At 47.8% G+C, this 23,677-nt stretch overlaps 1 protein-coding gene across 1 annotated transcript in view; it reads left to right on the forward strand.

The window, feature by feature from the left end:
• The window catches only part of SPECC1 (sperm antigen with calponin homology and coiled-coil domains 1), a 254,519-nt gene that overhangs the window by 54,512 nt on the left and 176,330 nt on the right, over positions 1-23,677 (forward strand). Inside the window, 1 exon segment of the mRNA XM_032616185.1 lies at positions 8,685-8,851. Within this exon segment, the coding sequence (XP_032472076.1) occupies positions 8,705-8,851 (147 nt within the window). The 5' untranslated portion in view covers positions 8,685-8,704.

The following is a 23,677-nucleotide window of genomic DNA, read 5'->3' on the forward strand; positions in this document are numbered from 1 at the left end:
CGAAATGGAGATGAAAATCTGCGGTTCTCTCCTACACTATAGCTTTTGTTTTGTTTTGTCTTTCTTATCACATTTTTTAAAATTGTGGTAAAATACACATAATATAAAATTTACTGTCTTAACCATTTTTAAGTGTTTAGTTCTGTGGCATTAAGTACATTCACACTGTTGTGGGACCATCACCACCATCCGTCCCCAGAACTGTGTTTATCTTACAAAACTGAAACTCCGTCCCCATTAAACACTAACTCCTGTTCCTCACTCCCCCAGCCCCTGGCCCCCACCATTTTACTTTCTGTTCCTGTGAATTTGACGCCTCTAAGTACTTCATATAACTGTAATCATACAAGTGTGTTTGTCTTTTTCTGCCTGGCTTATTTCACTTAGCATGATGTGTTCAAGATTCATCCATGCTGTAGAATGTATCAGAATTTCCTTCCTTCTTAAGACTGAGTAATATTCCACTGGATGTATAGACCACATGTTGTGTATCCGCTCATCCATCAGTGGACACTTGGGTTGCTTCCACCTTTTTTGGCTGTTGTGAATAATGCTGCTCTGAACATGGGTGTGCAAATACCTCGTTGGGACCCTGCTTTCAGTTCTTTTGGGAATGTGCTCAGAAGTGGAATCGCTGGATCATAGGGTAAAATCTTTTTTTTTTTTAATTTTAATTTTTTTTTTTTTTTTGCGGTACGCGGGCCTCTCACTGTTGTGGCCTCTCCCGTTGCGGAGCACAGGCTCCGGACGCGCAGGCTCAGCGGCCATGGCTCACGGGCCCAGCCTCTCCGCGGCATGTGGGATCTTCCCAGACCGGGGCACGAACCCGCGTCCCCTGCATCGGCAGGCGGACTCTCAACCACTGCGCCACCAGGGAAGCCCTATTTTTTATTTTTTGAGGAACTGCCATACTGTTCTCCATAGCAGCTGCACCATGTTACATTCCCAGCAACAATTCACAAGAGTTCCAGATTTCTCCACATCCTCGCCAACATTTGTTACTTTCTGGTTTGGTTTGGTTTGGTTTGGTTTGGTTGTACCCATCCTAATGGGTATGAAGTGGTATCTCATTGTGATTTTGACTTGCATTTCCCTAATGATTAGTGACGTTGAGCATCTTTTTGTGTACTTATTGGCCATGCATATATCTTCTTTGGAGAAATGTCTATTCAAGCCCTTTGTCCATCTTTAAATCAGGTTTGTTTTTGTTGTTGAGTTGCAGGAGTTCTTTATATATTCTGGATATTAGCCCTGTCTTAGTCTGCCTGGGCTGTCATAACAAAATACCATAGACTGAGTGATTTAAACAACAGAAATTGATTTCTTACCATCCTGGAGGCTGGGAAGTCCAAGAGCAAGGTATGTATGGCTGATTTGGTGCTTGGTGAGGGCTCTTTTCCTGGCTTGCAGACGGCCGCCTTCTCACTATGTCCTCCCATGGCTTCTCATCAGTGTGTGTGCACGGGAGAAAGATTTCTCTCTCCGCCTCTTCTAATAAAGCCACCAATCCTATTGGATTAGGACCCGCCCTTATCGCTTCATTTAACCTTACTTTACCTCCTAAAAGCCCTAGCTCCAAATGCAATCACACTGAGAATTAGGGCTTCAACATGTAAATGTGGTGGGACAGGGGACACAATTCAGTCCACAGCAAACCCATTTGCCAATATTTTCTTCCATTCTGTGAGTTGCCATTTTACGCTGTTGATTGTGTTCTTTGATGCACAGAAGTGTTGAATTTTGACATATTCCAATCTGTAGTTTTTCTTGTTGCCTGTGCTTTTGGTGTCATATTTAAGAATTCATTGCCAAATCCAATGTCATGCTTTTCCCCTGTGTTTTCCTCTAAGAGTTTGACAGTTTTGGCTCTTACATTTAGGTCTTTCATCCATTTTGAGTTCATTTTTGTATATGGTGTAAGGTAAGGGTTCAACTTCATTCTTTTGGTGTGGATATCCAGTTTTCTCAGCACCCTTTGCTGAAAAGACTGTCCTTCCCTATTGAATGGTCTTGGCACTAGACTATAGCTTGTATTCTTAGTTACTCTTTCAACAGACCTTTTCAAACTATTCCTATAGAAAGAGCTCTTGGAAGTATTTTATTTCCGTCTCCTTTCTACTGCCTTGGCTCATTCTTTTAATTCTTTGATGTGAAGCCATGTTATAAGTAAGGAAATAACTACTGATTAGGGGCCACCAGCTCTGTGGGATGCTGGCTTCTTGGTTCAGCTTTGGAGACAGAAGGATGTCCTGGGGCAGCGATTCTCAGGGTTTGGTCTCAATATAGCTCCCAGATTACAGCCTCTCTTTGGGGTATGCATTTCATATTTAGAGACCAGCTCCTCCTGTTTCTTATTCCAGATTAAGCTCTATTTGTTACAGTCTCCACCTCGTGGCAGTGCGTCATAGTTTCTGCAAGTCCCTATTCCATTTCCAAAGTTTGTTTTTGGCTTGAGATGGTATGGCTAGTGCTATGCAGATGTTCTCTTCTGTTTAGTTTTTGTCTTATCCCTTCTTGGTTCTCGTTTTCTTTCAATGACTTCTCCTGATAGGATCAGTGAATTTTTGTTTGCCATTTTCCTTCTGATGCTGTGTGGAAACCTGTTCTTTTCTATTTATTTACCAGGAGGGAATCTGAGGCTAACGGGATGATTTTTCATGTCAAGACTAACAGGAAATAATAAGCTTTGAAGAGTTTCCTGTGGCCTCCAGCCGAAGTCTGGGATTCCCTCAGCTGCTCCCAAACTAGATTTTCAGCGTAAACGTTCCAATGTTAGCATACGAACCAGGTGCCTAAGAATCAGCGCCCGAGGAGCCTCCCTCTTCCTCTGGAACTGAGTTTCTCGACCTCGACCCTTGACATTTTAGCCTGGATCCTTCTTTGTTGTGGGGCTGCCCTTTGGGTACTGGGATGTCCAGAAGCATCCCTGGCTCTACCCTAGCACCTCCCCCCGCCCCAAGTTGTGACAACCCAAAGCAGCTGCGCACATTGCCAAATGTTCCCCCCCCGGGGGCAGAATCAGCCACCCACCCTGCTGAAGAGGTCAAGAGCAAACTGGGCACGTGTTCTAGAAAGCTCTAGCTAGCTATTTTCGGCATGCTGTTCACTTGCCTTCTGTTTCCTGCCGAGTCCCCTGGTAGTTGAGCTATGTGAACATTCTTAGTTTGTTCGTTCTCAGACTCGAAGCCTCAGTTCTCGGCTTCCTGGGGTTTATTGTACTTGCGGTGCAAGCCTCAACGCCCTCTCCCACTCCCGGACACTCCTTATTTTTTTCAAAATTTATTTTTGGCCAAGCCGCGCGGCATTCAGGGTCTTAGTTCCCCGACCAGAGATCGAACCCTCGCCCCCTGCAGTGGAAGCGCAGAGTCTTAACCACTGGACTGCCAGGGAAGTCCCTGGACGCTCCCCGTTATTTGTGATGGTCCAGAATGGTTTCCCAGTCGCCTTTCTGTTTTCTTGCCTTAAAAGGGTAACCAATCTGAGGGCCGAGACAACCCCTCCAGCCCAGGTTCTGAAGGCGGTGATGAAGCAGCCCAGCAGCATGTTGGAGGGGCTCTGACCCTCCCCGGTGCCCAGACACTCACCGTATTCCTGTGTTCCCTCTTCCCTCTCTCTCTTCTATCTTTTCTACTTAACTCCATACAACTAATGAGTTATGGTTTAAAGAGAAGTCTTGCACGATTCTGGCGAGGAAAGGAGCTTGATAATTAAATAAAATGAACAATTTAAGGAAAACACCCCTGGGAAGGCCCTCTCCCCACCCCTGTGGGAGTGAATTCCTAAATTTAACTGTACTGTGGACCCTCGAGTAACACGGGTTTGAACTGCGTGGATCTACTTACAAGTGAATGTTTTGCAACAGTGGATGCAACCGTCTTTGAGATGTTTAGGTGGATTTTTAGAAATCAGGGAATTAGTAATAGAAACTTTTTTTTCCCATGATCTTGTCCTTGGCCAGAACCCGTCTATTTCTTTTCCGTTTCTTGTTCACATCCCTAAGAAAAGTATCGTTCACCCAGCGTTCACGCGCGTGTTTCTCTTTCAGCAGCGGGGGCCAGTTCTAGTGGCTGTAAGGTGTCTGCTCTCGGTGTTCCTCTTCCTCCATACTTTCCCTCTTTGACGTTTCCAAATGAAAACAGGCCGCTCTGTGTATAAAGAGAGCTCTTTCCTTAGGTGGCCCCGGCCAGTGCACATTGATCCCACCGATCCACCGCTGGGTGTTGCTGAGTTCATAAAGCAGAGCGGCCCCCGGCTGAACACGGTGAACAGCTGTGGCATCTGGGGTTTGCTGAGCGTCTTCTGGGTGCCGTGTCCTCCTTCATCTTCAGTTTTGCGGTGCAGGCACCAGTAACTCCATTTATCGGGTGACGATGTTGAGAATCATAGTGTCCGGCAAGCATGGCCCAGCTCACGCCGTGAACAGTGGAGCTGGATTTTGACCAGGAACGCTGGATCCAAAAGCCCGTGTGCTTTCCCGTGGGAGAAAGATTATCCAGGGAGGCCGTACCCAACCCTGGTGTGTAAGAGCCCATTAAAACTGGGTTTGAATCCTAGCTGTATCATAAACTCTGTGGTCTGGGCAAGTTGCTTAACCTCCCTGAACGGAGGTGACCCTTACCTCTTAGGATTACAGGGAGGGTTTGACACCAGGCCCGGGGTGAGGGGCGAGAGGAGGGTCGGAGAGGAGACAGCGGGAAGCGGATTGGGTGAAAGGCTGCAGAAACTAGGAGTGGGCCTGAGGGCACCTGCCCCCTGCCAGCAGGAGGCCTTCTTGGGAGTGGACAGAGGGCAGGGCCAGAGCAGGCCGATTTGGAGAACACTAGGAAGACACCAGTCCTGCCGGATGGGGGTTGGGCGATGCTTAACAAGGTCCTGGACGTGGAGCGTGGGGAGAAGGGTGCAAAGCTGGCCTTCAGCCTGGCTGGAGCGGTGTCCCCACCCTCTGCTCTCATCCTTTCGTCGTCCGTCCCTGGAGAGCTGCTTTGATCTGGCAGAGCCCACTACCCCCCACCCCCCACCCCGGCAGCCCACCCCCTGGCACGCTCCCTACCGTTAGGGCTCTCTTCCTGGTTCAAGAGGGGACGTTACTTACTTCATTTCTGTGTATTTTGATTTCTGGAAGAAGATGGAATTTGAAGAGCCTGGCTTGTGCACAAATGCAAAATAGAAGCCTCCGTCTGGGGAGATAACGGGAAAGACACATGAAGGGAGACAAGGAAGAAGAGCCTGGCGGTGAGGAGGGCCCGCGGGAGGAAGGCCCTCTGTGTACACTTGTCTGGGAGTAATTTGATGGGTTCAGGGTTCTAGGAGAATAAAGAAAGGTGTGATGATGCAAAGGAAGTAAACCTGAGAATTCTGCCTCAGAGCAAGTAACCAGGCAGTCTTTGAAAAGTGGCTGCATGAAAAAAAAAAAAAAAAAGTGGCTGCATGTTTTTCAGGTGATTGTCTAGAAGGTTGTCAGAGATTAAGAGTTTAGATCTGGAGTTGTGACTAGGATGCCTTTCTCCTCCTCTCCCCTCCCCTCTCCTCCCCTCCCCTCCCCCCCCTCCTTTCCTTTTCCTTCTCTCCTTCCTTTGTTTATTTCTGTTATTGTTATTACTTTTTTTTTTTTTTTTTGCCAAGGACTTAGGGCAACATTGGGGAAATTTTCTATCATCTTTCTTCTGCTTTTCCTCTTCACATTCTTTCTTCCTTCTGGGGAATAAACAAGAGGCATTTCATTTCGGTGATGACCTGGGCGGATTTTGGAAAGCATAGATGCATTGCAGAATCACCTATGTTTTCATCAAGTAAGCCCTGCAATAATCATCTCTAAGTAGTTGCAATCATCGCGTAAAAGGGCGTCTTCATGAAGCGTATTTTATTTCTCGTCTCCATGAGTCACACTGACATGTTACTGGTTGTTCCTGCAGTCCTGGATAAAATTCATCAGTAATTCTCTCCAAGAATCACTCAGGCCATGTTCGTTCATTTTACGTTTATATTCATTTAATAAAATTAGTTGCTCTATGGGTCTTAACCTAGGAATTCTTTCGTTGTTGCTGTGGAAACCATAATTAAAAATTGTGAGCCGAGAAAGAAAAATAGCTGGCGCTGAACATCGTAAAATACACGAGAAGTGTTTTTTTGTGGTTTTTTTTTTTGGCGTTATGCAGGCCTCTCACTGTTGTGGCCTCTCCCGTTGGGGAGCAGAGGCTCCGGACGCGCAGGCTCAGCGGCCATGGCTCACGGGCCCAGCCGCTCCGCGGCATGTGGGATCTTCCCGGACCGGGTCACGAACCCACGTCCCCTGCATCGGCAGGCGGACTCTCAACCACTGCGCCACCAGGGAAGCCTGAGAAGTGGTTTTTTAAATACAGAATTTAAAAAAATCATAATACCTGGAACCAAGCTGAGACTATTGAACTAATCATATAACTGAAATCGTGAATAATTTTTCTCAAAAACACTTTAGAAAACAAATCGCTGTCTTAAAAATATTATTTTCACAGGACTTCCCTGGTGGTCCAGTGGTGAAGAATCTGCCTTGCAATGCAGGGGATGGGGGTTCGATCCCTGGTCAGGGAACTAAGATCCCCCAGGCTGCGGGGCAGCGCACTAGGGAGAGAAAACCCCCGCACCCCAACCAGAGAGAAGCCCGTGCGCTGCAACGAAAGATCCCGCATGCTCCAACTAAGGCCCCACACAGCTAAAAATAAATAAATCTTTTAAAAAATATTATTTTCACCTGTAGCCACATTGGCACAGCTGCCAGGATAGCAGTGCTGCAGAATAAGCCCCAGGTCTTGGACCCCTGCCACCAGCTAATCCCTTTAAGTAGGAGCAGGAACTGGATGGCCCTGGCTGGGACGCTGTGGGTTGAAATGGTGTCCCTGGGAAAGGAGATAAGAATGGGAGGAGGACCCCACTGCGCCAGGCTGGGGGCAGTGGGCAGCCTTTTCTTTTTCTCAGAGGGACGGACAGGGTGTCCTGGGATGCGGTGAGGGGAGAGGAGGCCCAGAGACGCTGAGCACCAGCTGCGATCCTGCGGGGCAGTTATTTAGCCCCGGGTCCTGTGAGTGCGGCCACTGGCATTAGCTGTCTCCTAGTGGTGTGTTTTTTGTTTGTTTGTTTTAATTTTTATTGGAGTATAGTTGCTTGACAGTGTTGTGTTAGTTTCTGCCGTACAGCAAAGTGAATCAGCTACACATATACATATAGCCCCTCTTTTTTGGATTTCCTTCCTAGCGGTGTGTTTTTTTTTGTTTTTTTTTTTTTTCGGTACGCGGGCCCCTCACCGTCGCGGCCTCTCCCGTGGCGGAGCACAGGCTCCGGATGCGCAGGCCCAGCGGCCACAGCCCACGGGCCCAGCCGCCCCGCGGCACGCGGGATCCTCCCGGACCGGGGCACGAATCCGCGTCCCCCGCATCGGCAGGCGGACTCCCAACCACTGCGCCACCAGGGAAGCCCCTTAGTGGTGTTTTTTAAAGTGCTTTTTTTCAGTTTGTTTCTTGTCTGCGGTTTTGCTCTTCTGTCTCACATCCCTGGTCGTGAGAGTCCATGGGGACAGCAGAGTCAGGGTCCCATTGTGCTACTGAGAACAAAATGGGCTCAGAGAGGTTAAGAGACGGCCGGCCTACCTCCTCAGCATTGATCGAAGGACTCAGGCTGTCTTGCTTGCCTTGGGACGTGGATTCACACTCCCCCACCCCCCAGGTCTTCAGCCACATCCTGCTCCTTTGCGTAAATTGTCTTCCATAGAATGTTTTAGTTAGGGTGGGTAACTCTGTCCTGTGATGTCAGGTCTGCCCAATTAAAAGCTGCCCTATTAATTTTTTAAAATTTATTTCACAGATTTATTGAGGGCACCCTTTTAAGTTTTGATACCATTTTTGTCCAAAAGAAGAAAAAACCCGTGCTTCTGTGAAATCTGTTTTTCAAGTAATTCACTTACGTCTACTTGGAAATTACGTTAAGTTGCTCAATTATCAACTCTAAAACGGCAAGACTTATGGACATAACGTGTCTTGACTCAAGCTGAGTGAAGCTGTTTTATGTGGGTGTATATATATATATATATATATATATATATATATATATATATATGCAGTAAGACTGTGCTAGGTGCCCCTGACCAAGGAGAAGCCATCATTTTGCCAAAGAGTAATGTCAGAGCATCAGTAATATTGCACTTAAAAAAAATTCATTTATTTTTGGCTGCATTGGGTCTTTGTTGCTGTGTGCGGGCTTTCTCTAGCTGCAGTGAGCAGGGCCTACTCTTCGTTGTGGTGTGCGGGCTTCTCATTGCGGTGGTTTCTCTTGTTGCGGCTCACGGGCTCTAGAGCGCAGGCTCAGTAGCTGTGGTGCACAGGCTTAGTTGCTCCATGGCATGTGGGGTCTTCCCGGAGCAGGGCTCGAACCCATGTCCCCTGCATCGTCAGGTGGATTCTTAACCACCGTGTCACCAGGGAAGCCCGCACATGTGTTGTTAATAGTTTCATGAAAGCTGCAGTGAAGCCAGAGAAAGAAACCCGCTGCAAAGGTACCTTCTCAGCAGTAAGATGCTCTATGTGCAGCCCCATCCCGAAGGCTCGTTCTCCATGACCACGGTGGTGCCCGTGGTGCGTGGGGATGGATCTCTGTGATATGTCTCAGCAGGTGGTTCAAGTGTGGACACACGCTTTTTCTTTTCTGCTCTTGTACAGAAGGACCCACTGGGACAAACATGAGGAGTGCAGCCAAGCCCTGGAGTCCAGTCACCAGAGTGGGAGGCCGTGGGGTGGACCGCGTGCGACCCCTCCCCGCCCCCCCTCCCGGCATGAAGAGCTCCAAGTCGTCCACCTCGCTGGCGTTTGAGTCCCGACTCAGCAAGGTATGGATGGGACACACAGGGCCGGGCTGCTGGGCGCCCCGCGACAGTGAGCAAGGCCCCAGGAGCCCCGGCATTGCTTGACCTAAAGGCGCAGAGCAAAAGGGATGCAGTCGGAGTGCCCTGGGGTGGAGAGGGGAAACGTGCAGCTCAACAGGGTGACTGGGATCCCCTGCCCTGGACCATGTGGACTCTCCAGCCAGAGTTTACCCCCAGCGCCCACTAGACGGGCTCAGCGTCACCAGGATGCTGACAATCCAGGTGTCAACTCCCCACCTGCCTGCAGCTGGGCTCCCTCCTCTCCGTGTTCCTTTCCCCTGACCCGGGCAGCCCCTGGGGGCTCCACTGCTGGCTCCTTCTCACCCCCCAGGGGTTCCTAATATCAGGTGGGCTGGGGCGCCTCCTTCCTCACCCTGAGATGAAACTCAGAGACCATGTCACCTACCTACACACACACTTTGGAGAAGTCAGTGTAGTGTCCTAACTATAAAAGCCAAACAAAGGGAACATCACTTACAGGTAAGTAAACCGCATTTCTACCCACGTCTGCCTGCGTGTGACTCCGCTGAAGGACCCCCATGCTCCTTGGAGCCCTGTGGGCGTGGCAGCTCTGGGCAGACGGATTCAGGGTTGTCGTGCTGACGTCTCAGGTACCAGGAAGGCTGGTCGAGGGGGAGACGCGTGACGTGTTGGTTTGAATGCTGAGCGCTCTTCGTAAAGTTCTGAACCCAAGTGCAGCCTCCCCTCGTTACTCTTAGAAAGTTGAGTGTATCTTAAAGTTGTGCAAGAAATACACTGTTTTTACATGTAAAACAAAGGGATGCTGTTGGCTCGGATAACAATAAGAAGACGCTCCACCGCTGAGTGTCTGTGGAATCTGTGAGACGTGTGGGATGCAGGGCAATTCTTTGTGCAAGATTGTCACGTTCACGATCTCCATCCTCCTGTCCCTTAGGTGTCAGTAGCACCTCCAGTTGCAGTGGCAAGTAAAGATGCCCCCGCAGATTTCCAACACACTCCATGAGGGACAGCACCGTCCCTGGTGAGGACACTTGTTCTAAGTGACAGCTTCTGCTCTCATGAATTTTAACACCATGTGTGGATGACCCACAAATTTGCATCTCCAACCAGCACTCCTCCAACTGCCTTTGTGACACCACCTCTTGGATGTCTACAAGGCACCTTGAAGGTGACCTATTCAAAACTGAATCTGTTCTTCCTCCTCTCCATCTCTCCTGCCCCCTTAAACCTGCCACCCCTGCCCCTGGTGACTCTTCCCATTTGAGTAAACAGCAACTCCATCTTTTTTTAAAAATTTTATTTATTTATATTTTCGGCTGCGTTGGGTCTTTGTTGCTGCATGCAGGCTTTCTCCAGCTGCGGCGAGCGGGGGCCACCCCTCACCGCGGTGCGCAGGCCTCCCACTGCGGCGGCTCCTCCTGTTGCAGAGCACAGGCTCTCGGCACGTGGGCTTCAGTAGTTGTGGCACGCGGGCTCAGTAGTTGTGGCTCACAGGCTCCAGAGTGCAGGCTCAGTAGTTGTGCCGCACGGGCCCAGCTGCTCCGCAGCACGTGGGATCCTCCCGGACCAGGGCTCGAACTCCCTGTCTCCTGCGTTGGCAGGCGGACTCTCAACCACTTTGCCACCAGGGAAGTCCCCAGCAACTCCATCTTTTAGTCACTCAGGCCAGAGCCCGTGGCATCATCCTTGGACCCTCCTTTTCTCACATCCCGTGGTCCATCGGCAAGATGCTGTCTACCTTAAAAATAGATGTCAACTCCCACCAGCTCCCACCGCCTCCTGGGGACCACCAGGGACATGCCACCACCTTCCTGCTTTTCACTTGAGGCCTATGCTCCGTTCTCAGCAGAAGCTGAGTGGTCCTTTCAACACAAGTCATGTCACTTCTCCGCTTAATATGCTCCAGGCTCTCCCCACCGACTCAGAGGGGAGCAAAGTCCAACCCCTACCGCCCCCCAGGCTGCCCGGGCTCCGGACACACGGCCTCCAGGTGCCCTGGCGCTGTCCCTCGTGCGAGCCAGGTGTGGTAGCTGCCCCTCAGCCTGGGGCATCCCTCCCTCCACCACCTGCACTCTGCTGCTTCTCCTCCCCTAAGTCTGTGCTCAAGGTCACCTTGTCAGGCACACCCCTGACCAGTCTGTGTAAAGTGTGGCCTCGGCCCATCCTCCCCGCCCTGCCTCATTTTCCTTCTCAGCTCTTAGGACCCTCACACCCACCTGCGTGGTTACTGTCGTCTCCCCATGGCTAGATTGGAAGCCCCACGAGGGCCGGGACCATCTGCTCTTTTGTTTGTCACAAGCTGTGTCCTTCACGCTTAGGAGAGCACCTGCTACCTGGCAGCGCTCGGCGTGGATTGAATGCCCGAGCACACCTGTTCTCCCGGGGGTGATGGATGTGGGAACAGGAGGAGAGGGGGTTGGGACCCCTGGCTGCATTGGGACCCCCACCTCTGCCCCTTTCTAGCTGTGAAACATCAGGCAAGCCAGGTAGCTGCCCTAAGTTCTGAGATGGGATGAGCACCGTACTTGCCACAAGGAGTAAATGTGGATGAAGTGTCCTACTTATAATTTGGGTTATTATTCTAATATCCCAGACTTGACCGTTATTTCCATGATTTTAATTTTTATTATCTTTGATCTATAGCACATTTGGGAGACATCTCTAATATGGATTTTTTTTTTTTTTTTTTTTTTTTTTTTTTGTGTTACGCGGGCCTCTCACTGCTGTGGCCTCTCCCGTTGCGGAGCACAGGCTCCGGACGCGCAGGCTCAGCCGCCGTGGCTCACGGGCCCAGCCACTCCATGGCATGTGGGATCTTCCCAGACCGGGGCACGAACCCATGTCCCCTGCATCGGCAGGCGGACTCTCAACCACTGCGCCACCAGGAAAGCCCTAAAATGGATTTTAAATGAATACATACATTTCCCCCAGAACAGACCCTTAGAGCTTCTGGAATACATTAAAATATTTTAAAAGCAGTGTTTCAAAAAAGGTCTGAAGCTCGTGTGTTTCCTAAAGACAATGAAACGGTGGCCGCTCCGCCTTTGATCGGTGTGTGTTTTGGAAACTTGTTCCACGGGGAAAATGTCAGGGGCAAAGCAGATACTCCTGCAGAGACTCTCAGCTCTCGTCCTGGTCCTTGGGATTCCCAGGCCCGACCCTGTAAAAGAGGATGATAGGGCTTGGGGGACGGAATAGCAGAGAGCCATACCCCCCTGTACCTGTCTGGCTCTGACCGTCTCTGCTGTCCGCCTCAGTGGACAGAGGAAGAAGACAAAAAACCCGGAGAACAGAAGAGAAAGAGGCAACAGCGATGGACCAGAAGAGCAAGCAGATTTCCCCCTGAGTATTTACTACGGAGATCTGTGAGCGTTCAGAGAAGCTGAATTACACAGTGAACACAGCGTCCCACCACCTGGATGCCACAGTTAACGTCTTACTACGACTGCTTTGTAGGAGATGGACACATATGGGATGGACAGATGTGTTTTCACTAGTTTTCACTCCAAATAGGAAAACTAAAACAAATGCACCAAAAGTAGGATGAAATACCCTACTGCAGATGCTGGCCTGAGCTGAAGGAGCCCTGGGGGAGAAGGTGGGGGAACAGGAGCCTGGATGGGACGGGGTGGTGTGAGGGGCTGCTGTGAGTCTTCCTTGTGTCTCTGAGCACAGCACAGGGAGGCTGGTACCCGGACTGCTTTGATGCAGACAGGCTGCGTCACACCGGCCACTTACGCGGCCCAAGTCTATTAGTCAGGACTTGAGCGCAAAATACTCACCAGAGCGGTCGCCTCGCCACCTTCATGTCTCCTTGACGTCCTCAGAGACGCTGGCTTCCCCACCTCCCGCCTCTGCTAAGCCCTGCCTCAGATACGCCGTCCTGGGAAGGGAATAAAGGATCCGCCCTGAGATGGCGGGACCAACTGCAGCTTCCTGTGGCCACAAGAAGGCGTAGCTAAGACATTCTCTAGGAATCTTCTCTACTCTCCCTTCTAACTTGCTGCACCAAATCTGTCAGGCCCTAAAGAGAAACAAGCAAGATAGAAAAGGGTCAGAAGAACCTATACTTCTTCCTCCATGAAGCAAATTATCCTTAAAGAAAAACAAAACTGTGTGGCTGACAGGGTCTTGGTGCTCTGGCCGGGTGTCAGGCACGCGCCTCTGAGGTGGGAGAGCCGAGTTCAGGACATTGGTCCACCAGACACCTCCCGGCCCCACGTGATATCAAAGGGCAGAAGCTCTCCCAGAGATCTCCACCTCAACGCTAATTCCCAGCTGCACTCAACGACCAGCAAGCTACAGTGCTGGACACCCTATGTCAAACAACTAGCAAGACAGGAACGCAACACCACCCATCAGCAGAGAGGCTGCTGAAAATCATGCTAAGTTCACAGACACCCCAAAACACACCACTGGACGCGGTCCTGCCCACCAGAAAGACGAGATCCAGCCTCGTGTAACAGAACACAGGCACCAGTCCCCTCCGCCAGGAAGCCTACACAACCCACTGAACCAACCTTACCCACTGGGAGCAGACACCAAAAACAACGAGAACTACGTACCTGCAGCCTGCGAAAAGGAGACCCCAAACACAGTAAGTTAAGCAAAAGGAGAAGACAGAGAAATACACAGCAGATGAAGGAGCAAGGTAAAAACCCACCAGACCAAACAAAGAGGAAATAGGCAGTCTACCTGAAAAAGACTTCAGAGTAATGATAGTAAAGATGATCCAAAATCTTGGAAATAGAATGGAGAAAATACAAGAAATGTTTAACAAGGACCTAGAAGAACTAAAGAGCAAACAATGATGAACAACACAATAAATGGAATTAAAAATTCTCTAGAAGGGATCAATAGCAGAATAACTGAGGTAGAAGAACAGATAAGTGACCTGGAAGATAAAATAGTGGAAATAACTACTGCAGAGCAGAATAAAGAGAAAAGAATGAAAAGAATTGAGGACAGGGCTTCCCTGGTGGCACAGTGGTTGGGAGTCTGCCTGCCGATGCAGGGGACACGGGTTCGTGCCCTGGTCCGGGAAGATCCCACATGCCGCGGAGTGGCTGGGCCCGTGAGCCATGGCGGCTGAGCCTGTGCATCTGGAGCCTGTGCTCTGCAACGGGAGAGGCCACAACAGTGAGAGGCCCGTGTACCACAAAAAAAAAAAAAGAATTGAGGACAGTCTCAGAGACCTCTGGGACAACATTAAACGCACCAACATTTGAATTATAGGGGTCCCAGAAGAAGAAGAGAAAAAGAAAGGGACTGAGAAAATATTTGAAGAGATTATAGTTGAAAACTTCCCTAATATGGGAAAGGAAGTAGTCAATCAAGTCCAGGAAGCACAGAGTCCCATACAGGATAAATCCAAGGAGAAACATGCCAAGACACATACTAATCAAACTATCAAAAATTAAATACAAAGAAAAAATATTAAAAGCAGCAAGGGAAAAGCAACCAGTAACATACAAGGGAATCCCCATAAGGTTAACAGTCAATCTTTCAGCAGAAACTCTGCAAGCCAGACGGAGTGGCAGGACATATTTAAAGTGATGAAAGGGAAAAACCTACAACCAAGATTACTCTACCCAGCAAGGATCTCATTCAGATTCAGTGAAGAAATTAAAACCTTTATAGACAAGCAAAAGCGAAGAGAATTCAGCACCACCAAACCAGCTTTACAACAAATGCTAAAGGAACTTCTCTAGGCAGGAAACACAAGAGAAGGAAAAGACCTACAATAACAAACCCAAAACAATTAAGAAAATGGTAATAGGAACATACATATCGATAACTACCTTAAATGTAAATGGATTAAATGCTCCAACCAAAAGACATAGACTGGCTAAATGGATACAAAAACAAGACCCATGGGGGCTTCCCTGGTGGCGCAGTGGTTGAGAGTCCGCCTGCCGATGCAGGGGACACGGGTTTGTGCCCTGGTCCGGGAAGATCCCACATGTCGTGGAGCGGCTGGGCCTGTGAGCCATGGCCGCTGAGCCTGCGCGTCTGGAACCTGCACGCCTGGAGCCTGTGCTCTGCAACGAGAGAGGCCACAACAGTGAGAGGCCCGCGTACTGCAAAAAAAAACCAAGACCCATATATATGTTGTCTACAAGAGACCCACTTCAGACCTAGGGACACATACAGACTAAAAGTGAGGGGATGGGAAAAGATATTCCATGCAAATGGAAATCAAAAGAAAGCTGTAGTAGCAATCCTCATATCAGACAAAATAGACTTTAAAATAAAGACTATGACAAGAGACAAAGCAAGACATTACATAATGATCAAGGAATCAATCCAAGAAGAAGATATAACAATTGTAAATATTTATGCACCCAACGTAGGAGCACCTCAATACATAAGGCAACTGCTAACAGCCATAAAACGGAAGATTGACAGTAACACAATAATAGTAGGGGACTTTAATACTCCACTTTCACCAATGGACAGATCATCCGAAATGAAAATAAATAAGGAAACACAAGCTTTAAATGGTACATTAAACAAGATGGACTTAATTGATATTTATAGGACATTCCATCCAAAAACAACAGGATACACTTTCTTCTCAAGTGCTTATGGAACATTCTCCAGGATAGATCATATCTTGGGTCACAAATCAAGCCTTAGTAAATTTAAGAAAACTGAAATCGTCTCAAGTCTCTTATCTGACCACAATGCTATGAGACTAGATACCAATTACAGGAAAAAATCAGTAAAAAATACAAACACATGGAGGCTAAACTACTAAACAACCCAGAGGTTACTGAAGAAATCAAAGAGGAAATCAAAAAATACCTAGAAACAAATGACAATGAAAACACGATGACCCAAAACCTATGGGATGAACAAAAATCAGTTCTAAGAGCGAAGTTTATAGCAATACAATCCTACCTCAGGAAACAAGAAACATCTCAAATAAGCAACCTAACGTTACACCTAAAGGAATTAGAGAGAGGAGAACAAAAGAAACCCCAAAGTTAGCAGAAGGAAAGAAATCATAAAGATCAGATCAGAAATTAATGAAAAAGAAATGAAGGAAATGATAGCAAGGATCAGTAAAACTAAAAGCTGGTTCTTTGAGAAGATAAACAAAATTGATAAACTATTAGCCAGACTCATCAAGAAAAAAATGGAGAAGACTCAAATCAACAGAATTAGAAATGAAAAAGGAGAAGTAACAACTGACACTGCAGAAATACAAAGGATCATGAGAGATTGCTACAAGCAACTATATGCCCATAAAGTGGACAACCTGGAAGAAATGGACAAATTCTTAGAAAAGCACAACCTTCGGAGACTGAACCAGGAAGACATAGAAAATATAAACAGACCAATCACAAGCACTGAAACTGAAACTGTGATTAAAAATCTTCCAACAGGGCTTCCTTGGTGGTGCAGTGGTTCAGAGTCCGCCTGCTGATGCAGGGGACGTGGGTTCGTGCCCCGGTCCGGGAAGATCCCACATGCCGCGGAGCGGCTATGCCCGTGAGCCGTGGCCGCTGAGCCTGCGCGTCCGGAGCCTGTGCTCCACAACGGGAGAGGCCACAACAGTGAGAGGCCCACATACCGCAAAAAAAAAAAAAAAAAAAAAAAAAAAAAAAATCTTCCAACAAACAAAAACCCAGGACCAGGTGTCTTCACAGGTAAATTCTATCAAACATTTAGAGAAGAGCTAACACCTATCCTTCTCAAACTCTTCCAAAATATAGCAGACAGAGGAACACTCCCAAACTCATTCTACAAGGCCACCATCACCCTGATACCAAAACCAGACAGTCACAAAAAAAGAAAACTACAGGCGAGTATCACTGATAAACATAGATGCAAAAATCCTCAACAAAATACTAGCAAACAGAATCCAACAGCACATTAGAAGGATCATACACCATGATCAAGTGGGATTTATCCCAGGAATGCAAGGATTCTTCGGTATACGCAAATCAATCAGTGTGATACACTGTATTACAGGTTGAAGGATAAAAACCATATGATCATCTCAATAGACGCAGAAAAAGCCTTCGACAAAATTTAACACCAATTTATGATAAAAACCCTCCAGAAAGTAGGCAGAGGGAACCTACCTCAACATAATAAAGGCCATATGTGACCAACCCACAGCCGACATCATTCTCAATGGTGAAAGACTGAAACCGTTTCCACTAAGATCAGGAACAAGACAAGGTTGCCCACTCTCACCATTCTTATTCAACATAGTTTTGGAAGTTTTAGCCACAGCAATCAGAGAAGAAAAAGAAATAAAAGGAACCCAAATCGGAAAAGAAGAAGTAAAACTGTCACTGTTTGCAGATACATTGAGAATCCTAAAGATGCCACCAGAAAACTACTAGAGCTAATCAATGAATTTGGTAAAGTAGCAGAATACAAAAAAATTAATGCACAGAAATCTCTTGCATTCCTATACACTAATGATGAAAAATCTGAAAGAGAAATTAAGGAAACACTCGCATTTACCATTGCAACAAAAAGAATAAAATACCTAGGAATAAACCTACCCAAGGAGACAAAAGACCTGTATGCAGAAAACTGTAGGGCACCGATGAAAGAAATTAAAGATGATAAAACAGATGGAGAGATATAGATATACCATGTTCTTGGATTGGAAGAATCAACATTGTGAAAATGACTATACTACCCAAAGCAATCTACAGATTCAATGAAATATCTGTAGATATTTCATTGAATCTGTTTCATTGAATATGTTGAAATGAAATCCCTATCAAACCACCAATGGCATTTTTCACAGAACTAGAACAGAAAATTTCACAATTTGTATGGAAACACAAAAGACCCCAAATAACCAAAGCAATCTTGAGAAAGAAAAACGGAACTGGAGGAATCAGGCTCCTGGACTTCAGACTATACTATAAAGCTACAGTAATCCAGACAGTATGGTACTGGCACAAAAACAGAAATATAGATCAATGGAACAGGATAGAAAGCCCAGAGGTAAACCCACACACATATGGTCACCTTATCTTTGACAAAGGAGGCAAGGATATACAGTGGAGAAAAGACAGCCTCTTCAATAAGTGGTGCTGAGAAACTGTACAGCTTCATGTAAAAGAGTGAAATTATAACACTCCCTAACACCATACACAAAAATAAACTCAGAATGGATTAAAGACCTAAATGTAAGGCCAGACACTATCAAACTCTTAGAGGAAACATAGGCAGAACAATCTATGACCTAAATCACAGCAAGATCCTTTTTGACCCACTTCCTAGAGAAATGGAAATAAAACCAAAAATAAACAAGTGGGACCTAATGAAACTTAAAAGCTTTTGCACAGCAAAGGAAACCATAAACAAGATGAAAAGACAACCCTCAGAATGGGAGAAAATATTTGCAAATGAATCAATGGGCAAAGGATTAATCCCCCAAATATACAAGCAGCTCATGCAACTCAATATAAAAAAAACAACCCAATCCAAAAATGGGCAAAAGACCTAAATAGACATTTCTCCAAAGAAGATATACAGATTGCCAACAAACACATGAAAGGATGCTCAACATCACTAATCATTAGAGAAATGCAAGTCAAAACTACGATGAGATATCACCTCACACCAGTTAGAATGGCCATCATCAAAAAGTCTACAAACAATAAATGCTGGAGAGGGTGTGGAGAAAAGGGAACCCTCTTGCACTGTTAGTGAGAATGTAAATTGATACAGCCACTATGCAGAACAGTATGGAGGTTCCTTAAAACACTAAAACTAGAACTACCATACGACCCAGCAATCCCACTACTGGGCATATACCCTGAGAAAACCGTAATTCAAAAAGAGTCATGTACCACAATGTTCATTGCAGCTCTATTTACAGTAGCCAGGACATGGAAGCAACCTAAGTGTCCATTGACAGATGAATGGATAAAGAAGATGTGGCACATATATACAATGGAATATTACTCAGCCATGAAAAGAAATGAAATTGAGTTATTTGTAGTGAGGTGGATGGACCTAAAGACTGTCATACAGAGTGAAGTAATTCAGAAAGAGAAAAACAAATACTGTACGCTAACACATATATATGGAATCTAAAAAAAAGGTTCTGAAGAACCTAGGGGCAGGACAGGAATAAAGACACAGACGTAGAGAATGAACTTGAGGACACGGGGATGGGGAAGCGTAAGTTGGGACGAAGTGAGAGAGTGGCATGGACATATATACACTACCAGATATAAAATAGATGGCTAGTGGGAAGCAGCCGCATAGCACAGGGAGATCAGCTCGGTGCTTTGTGACCACCTAGACGGGTGGGATAGGGAGGGTGGGAGGGAGACGCAAGAGGGTGGGGATATGGGGATATATGTATACGTAGAGCTGATTCACTTTGTTATACAGCGGCAACTAACGCAACATTGTAAAGCAATTATACCCCAATAAAGATGTTAAAAGAAAAAATAAATGAGTCACAGGGGTGAAAAAAAAATACAAACCAGATTTTGAAGAATGACTACAAAAGAAGTAAAAGACCTTATTAATGTGTTTTACATTGATTGATACTATTTTGAATGTATTGGGTTCAGAAAATATATCGTTAAAATTAATTTTACCTGTTTCATTTTACGTTTTTTCATGTTCCTATTCGACCATGTAAACTTAGGTCTGTGGCTCTTATATTTCCATCGACAGTGCTGCTGTAAACCGTTTGGTCCTCAAAGTGTGGTCCCCACACCAGCAGCATCAGCATCACCTGGGAGCTTGCCAGAAATGCAAATCCTCAGGCCCTGCCCCAGACCTAGGGATTCGGAAGCTTGGTGGTGATGCTAGGGTTGCGGGCTGGGGTGCAGGCATCCGTCTGCATTTTAACAGAACCTCCAAGGATTCTGATGGACTCTCAAGTTTGAGAACCACTGCTCCAACCAGAACATGTTATCTCCCTTTAAAGACCGGGTTGTGTTCTGTGTGATGATTTGAAAGCTTTGAATCTCCACCCCGCCACCCCATCTTCGTGGAATTGAAGGAATTTCTTAGTTACATTCACCTGTGAGCTGTTCAAAGGTTTTCCTTTTGTCAGCTTTCAGGTACAGGTGCTCAGCGGCTTGAATATCAATGGAAGCGACAGTGAAAATACTTACCGAGCGTATCAAAGCAACACCAGCACTTTCGTAGGGATCTTCTATAACAAACCAGAAATCTCGAGTGGTGCCGGGGCTGCACTTGGTGACTAGGAAGCAAAGCCAAGAATGCAGCCACAAACAGAGAAGGAAAAAGACTTAGAAACTGAGACTCATAGCTTTCTGTGTCAGATGTTGCCTTCAAAAAATAGTGACGGTGTAAGAGAGGCTTCGGCAGTTTGCCTCAGAGGACTGGTAGGATCGGTTTGGGGTCTGTAGGCCCTGCCCCCCTGGGAGACCTTCTAAGCCGTGACTCTTTCTCTGATGGAATTCCCTGTGGAAGGTGCAGGAGAAATGAAGTGCTCCCTGTAAAAGCTTTGCTGCCACCCAAACGCACCGTGTGCGTGGTAGGGAGAGACGGCATGCCCCTGGCCTGGAACGTGTCTGACTTATCCTTTCACCTGGAAAGGATGGGCTCAGATCTTTTTATAATACAGAGTGGGACCCCAAAGTCCACGAAGAGGCAGAGTAAGTTGGGTGCGGCTGGTAAAATGGAGCTCAGAAGTGGGCTTCAGGGCTAGCATGGTGTGTAGAAGCAACAGAACTTTCAGGAACAGCTGTCATGTGTGGAGCAGGTGCCCTGTGCCAAGGTGTTTTGTATATTTCATTTCCACTTCTCACAATAGCCATGTGAAGTGTCTGCTATCCCTGGCTGTGCCTGGTGCCTCATAAGCACGCACACCATGAATGTTTCCTGGACGTTGTTATGAAAAGATGGAGAGTCTGAGGTCCAGGGAGGTTAGTGACTTGCTTTAAAAAGTTCTACTGTGGGCTGCCCTGGTGGCGCAGTGGTTAAGAGTCCGCCTGCCGATGCAGGGGACACGGAGGAAGATCCCACATGCCGCGGAGCGGCTGGGCCCGTGGGCCATGGCCGCTGAGAAAAGAAAAAAAGTTCTAATGTGCCCTCTGGAATCCCCGTTGCATTACCTTAATCTTTTCCTAAAACAGTCCCTTCTCATTCTTGCTTTCCTTTAATAACAAGAATAATAACGATGAGTTGTGTTGGTTATGATTATAGCCGGCATCTGTTAAAAGCATGCTATGTGTCAGACACTGTTATTCTAAGCACGTCCTATGGCTAACTCATTTAAGCCTAAAAGCTACACTCTGAGGTAGGTACCATTGCTAGATCTGATTTTTAGGTGAAGAAACCAAAGCACAGAGAGGTAAAGTGATTTGCCCTAGGTCACACAGCTAGTAAGAGGCAGAGCCAAGATTCCAACCCAGGATTCTAAGTTTGGACTTAGAGCCCATGTCCTTAGTCACCAATCTGGGCCGCCCACGTGATGTGGCTTTCCTGCAGCCCCATTTATTTGCCCTCACCCCATGAGGTATGGCCAGAGCCTCTGACTCCTGTTGGTCTCCGGCCCAGCGGGAATGTTAAAGCCCTTGGAAACACAGTGCCGGGCCTAAATCCCGCTCTGCCTCACCCTTACAGCTTTGAGTGAGTTAGTTAATCTCATGTTAGTTTTCTCATGTCCAACACGGCAGAGTTGTGGTTTGAATGAGAAGAAACCTGTGGGTAAAGGACCTAGAAGGACCCACGCCGCCCCATGTCATCAGCTCCCGTCCGTTTCCTGAATTCTGCCCCCGACCCTCCAAACAGCCTTGTCCTCCGTGTCTTCAAAGCAAGAACTCGACTTTGCCCTCCTTCCACCTCCCCTAGGTGCCTCCTCTGGTCCTGCTGACAGAGGGCTCTCCCCAGCGCAGCCCCAGCCGGAGGGTTCACCTGGCTGCAGACACATGGGTGTCCCCGTTGTCAGCTCACCAAGTCTGAATCCTTATCACTGCTGCAGACCTGGGGAATCTGGAGGGTCCTGCCCTGGTCCCACATGCTGCTCCCCCTCTCCCCGGCTGCCTGTCCCCACCCTCTAGCACATACCTGCGGCCTCTGGGATGCTTTGCTGCCTCACCTGCCGATAAAAGCCTGGTGGTCTTCCAGGCCTGCTCCGGGGCACCTGCTCCGGGGCACCTGCTCCGGGAGGCCACCCGCCTCTCCCGTCCTAGTTTTCTGAGTCACTGCACAGGAACCAGGCCCTTTGCTGGACGTTAACTCGGAGCACAGGCCTGCCTGCTCCGCTTTGACACGCGTGCAGCCTGGCCCCGTGGACTAAGTACACTGTGTGTATTGAGGATGGACGCCCAGCTTGCAGTAGGGCTTCCGGGTCACAGTGTCCAGGACGGTGGGAGCAGCCCCAGGGGTCGTGGTGAGAGGGGAGGAGTCCCAGGGTCTCTGCTCCGGCCCCGCTCCCCCTTTCTCTCTCTCTCTTCCCCAGGGTATGTGCATAGGGCTGCTCTGGGCTCCCTGGGGTGATGGTACCCGGAAGGGATGCCCTCGGTTCTTTCACCGGGACCCGACTCTCCCGGCCCACTTCTTCCTGGCTCTCACATCTGGATGGAAGGCAGTTGGATGAAATCAGATATGAAAGGTTGTTCAGTGGCCGAAACGCCCTTGAACCTTTAAACTATTAGCAGCAGCTGATATTTCAGATGGTCCCCATATCCCACAGGACACCTTAGGAATGGGGGAAAAGGGGCAAAAGAGCAAAGGGTGGGGGAGAAGGGCGTTTTCTCAGGACCTCCCTGAATCACATTCTTTTGGTGTGAAATGTAGTTTCATCCAGACCCGAGGTGATTCATCACAGCATTTCCATATTGTCCGTGTGGAATGAATGTGAAGTCTGCCTTAGGATTATAGTCAAAATTCACCGTGTTTGAAACGGAGGTTAGATCAAGTCAGTCACGACAATGCTCGGCTTTTACCGCGGTGCCTCGGCAGTGCCGGTGTTTCTGATGTAAGGAAGGGTCAGAGGCAGCCACTGCTGGCGGTAAGCGGATGGGGAGCGAGTGCAGCCTTAGTCTAGGATCCTGCCGGGGCTGGCACGCCCTCCTATTTGTCAGCCCAGAGCCTGGGGTGGTGTTGTTGTCACATCGTTACAGTACTTGTGCTTTGAGCAGAAGCTTTACATCGATACAATATGCAATAAGCCTGATCAACAAATTCTTTAAGCCTAAATAAGTAAATAAAATCTAATATAACAGCTAGGATTTAGGAGGTGAGAAGGATCTTAGATGATTTCATCAAGTGCTTCTGTTTTTTAGGTGAGGAAACTGAGTCCCTATATAATAACTTGCCCAGGGCCCAGCAGCCAATCAGTAACCTATTTCTAATACATAACAATACCCCATGCTCTGGTTCCAGACTTTTGTTTGTAAGTATGAAGGTGCTGCCGTGGCTACCAGCCCAGAGAACCATCATGGAAGGAGCACCAGGAAAGCTTTCAGACAGCAAAGAGGGAAGTTTCTGGCTGAGTTCCCACAGTTGTAACGGTGGTGATGGTGATGCTGCTGCTGCTGCTGGTGGTGGTGATGGTGGTGGTGGTGATGGTGGTGGTGATGGTGATGATGGTGATGGTGATGGTGATGGTGGTGGTGATGGTGGTGATGGTGATGGTGGTGGTGGTGATGGTGGTGATGGTGGTGATGGTGATGATGGTGATGGTGGTGATGGTGATGGTGGTGATGGTGGTGGTGATGGTGGTGACGATGGTGGTGGTGATGGTGGTGGTGATGGTGATGATGGTGGTGGTGGTGATGGTGGTGGTGGTGGTGATGGTGGTGATGGTGGTGGTGATGGTGATGGTGATGGTGA

This window comes from Phocoena sinus, chromosome 20, assembly GCF_008692025.1.
Source record: "Phocoena sinus isolate mPhoSin1 chromosome 20, mPhoSin1.pri, whole genome shotgun sequence".
In the NCBI taxonomy this organism is placed as follows: domain Eukaryota; kingdom Metazoa; phylum Chordata; class Mammalia; order Artiodactyla; family Phocoenidae; genus Phocoena; species Phocoena sinus.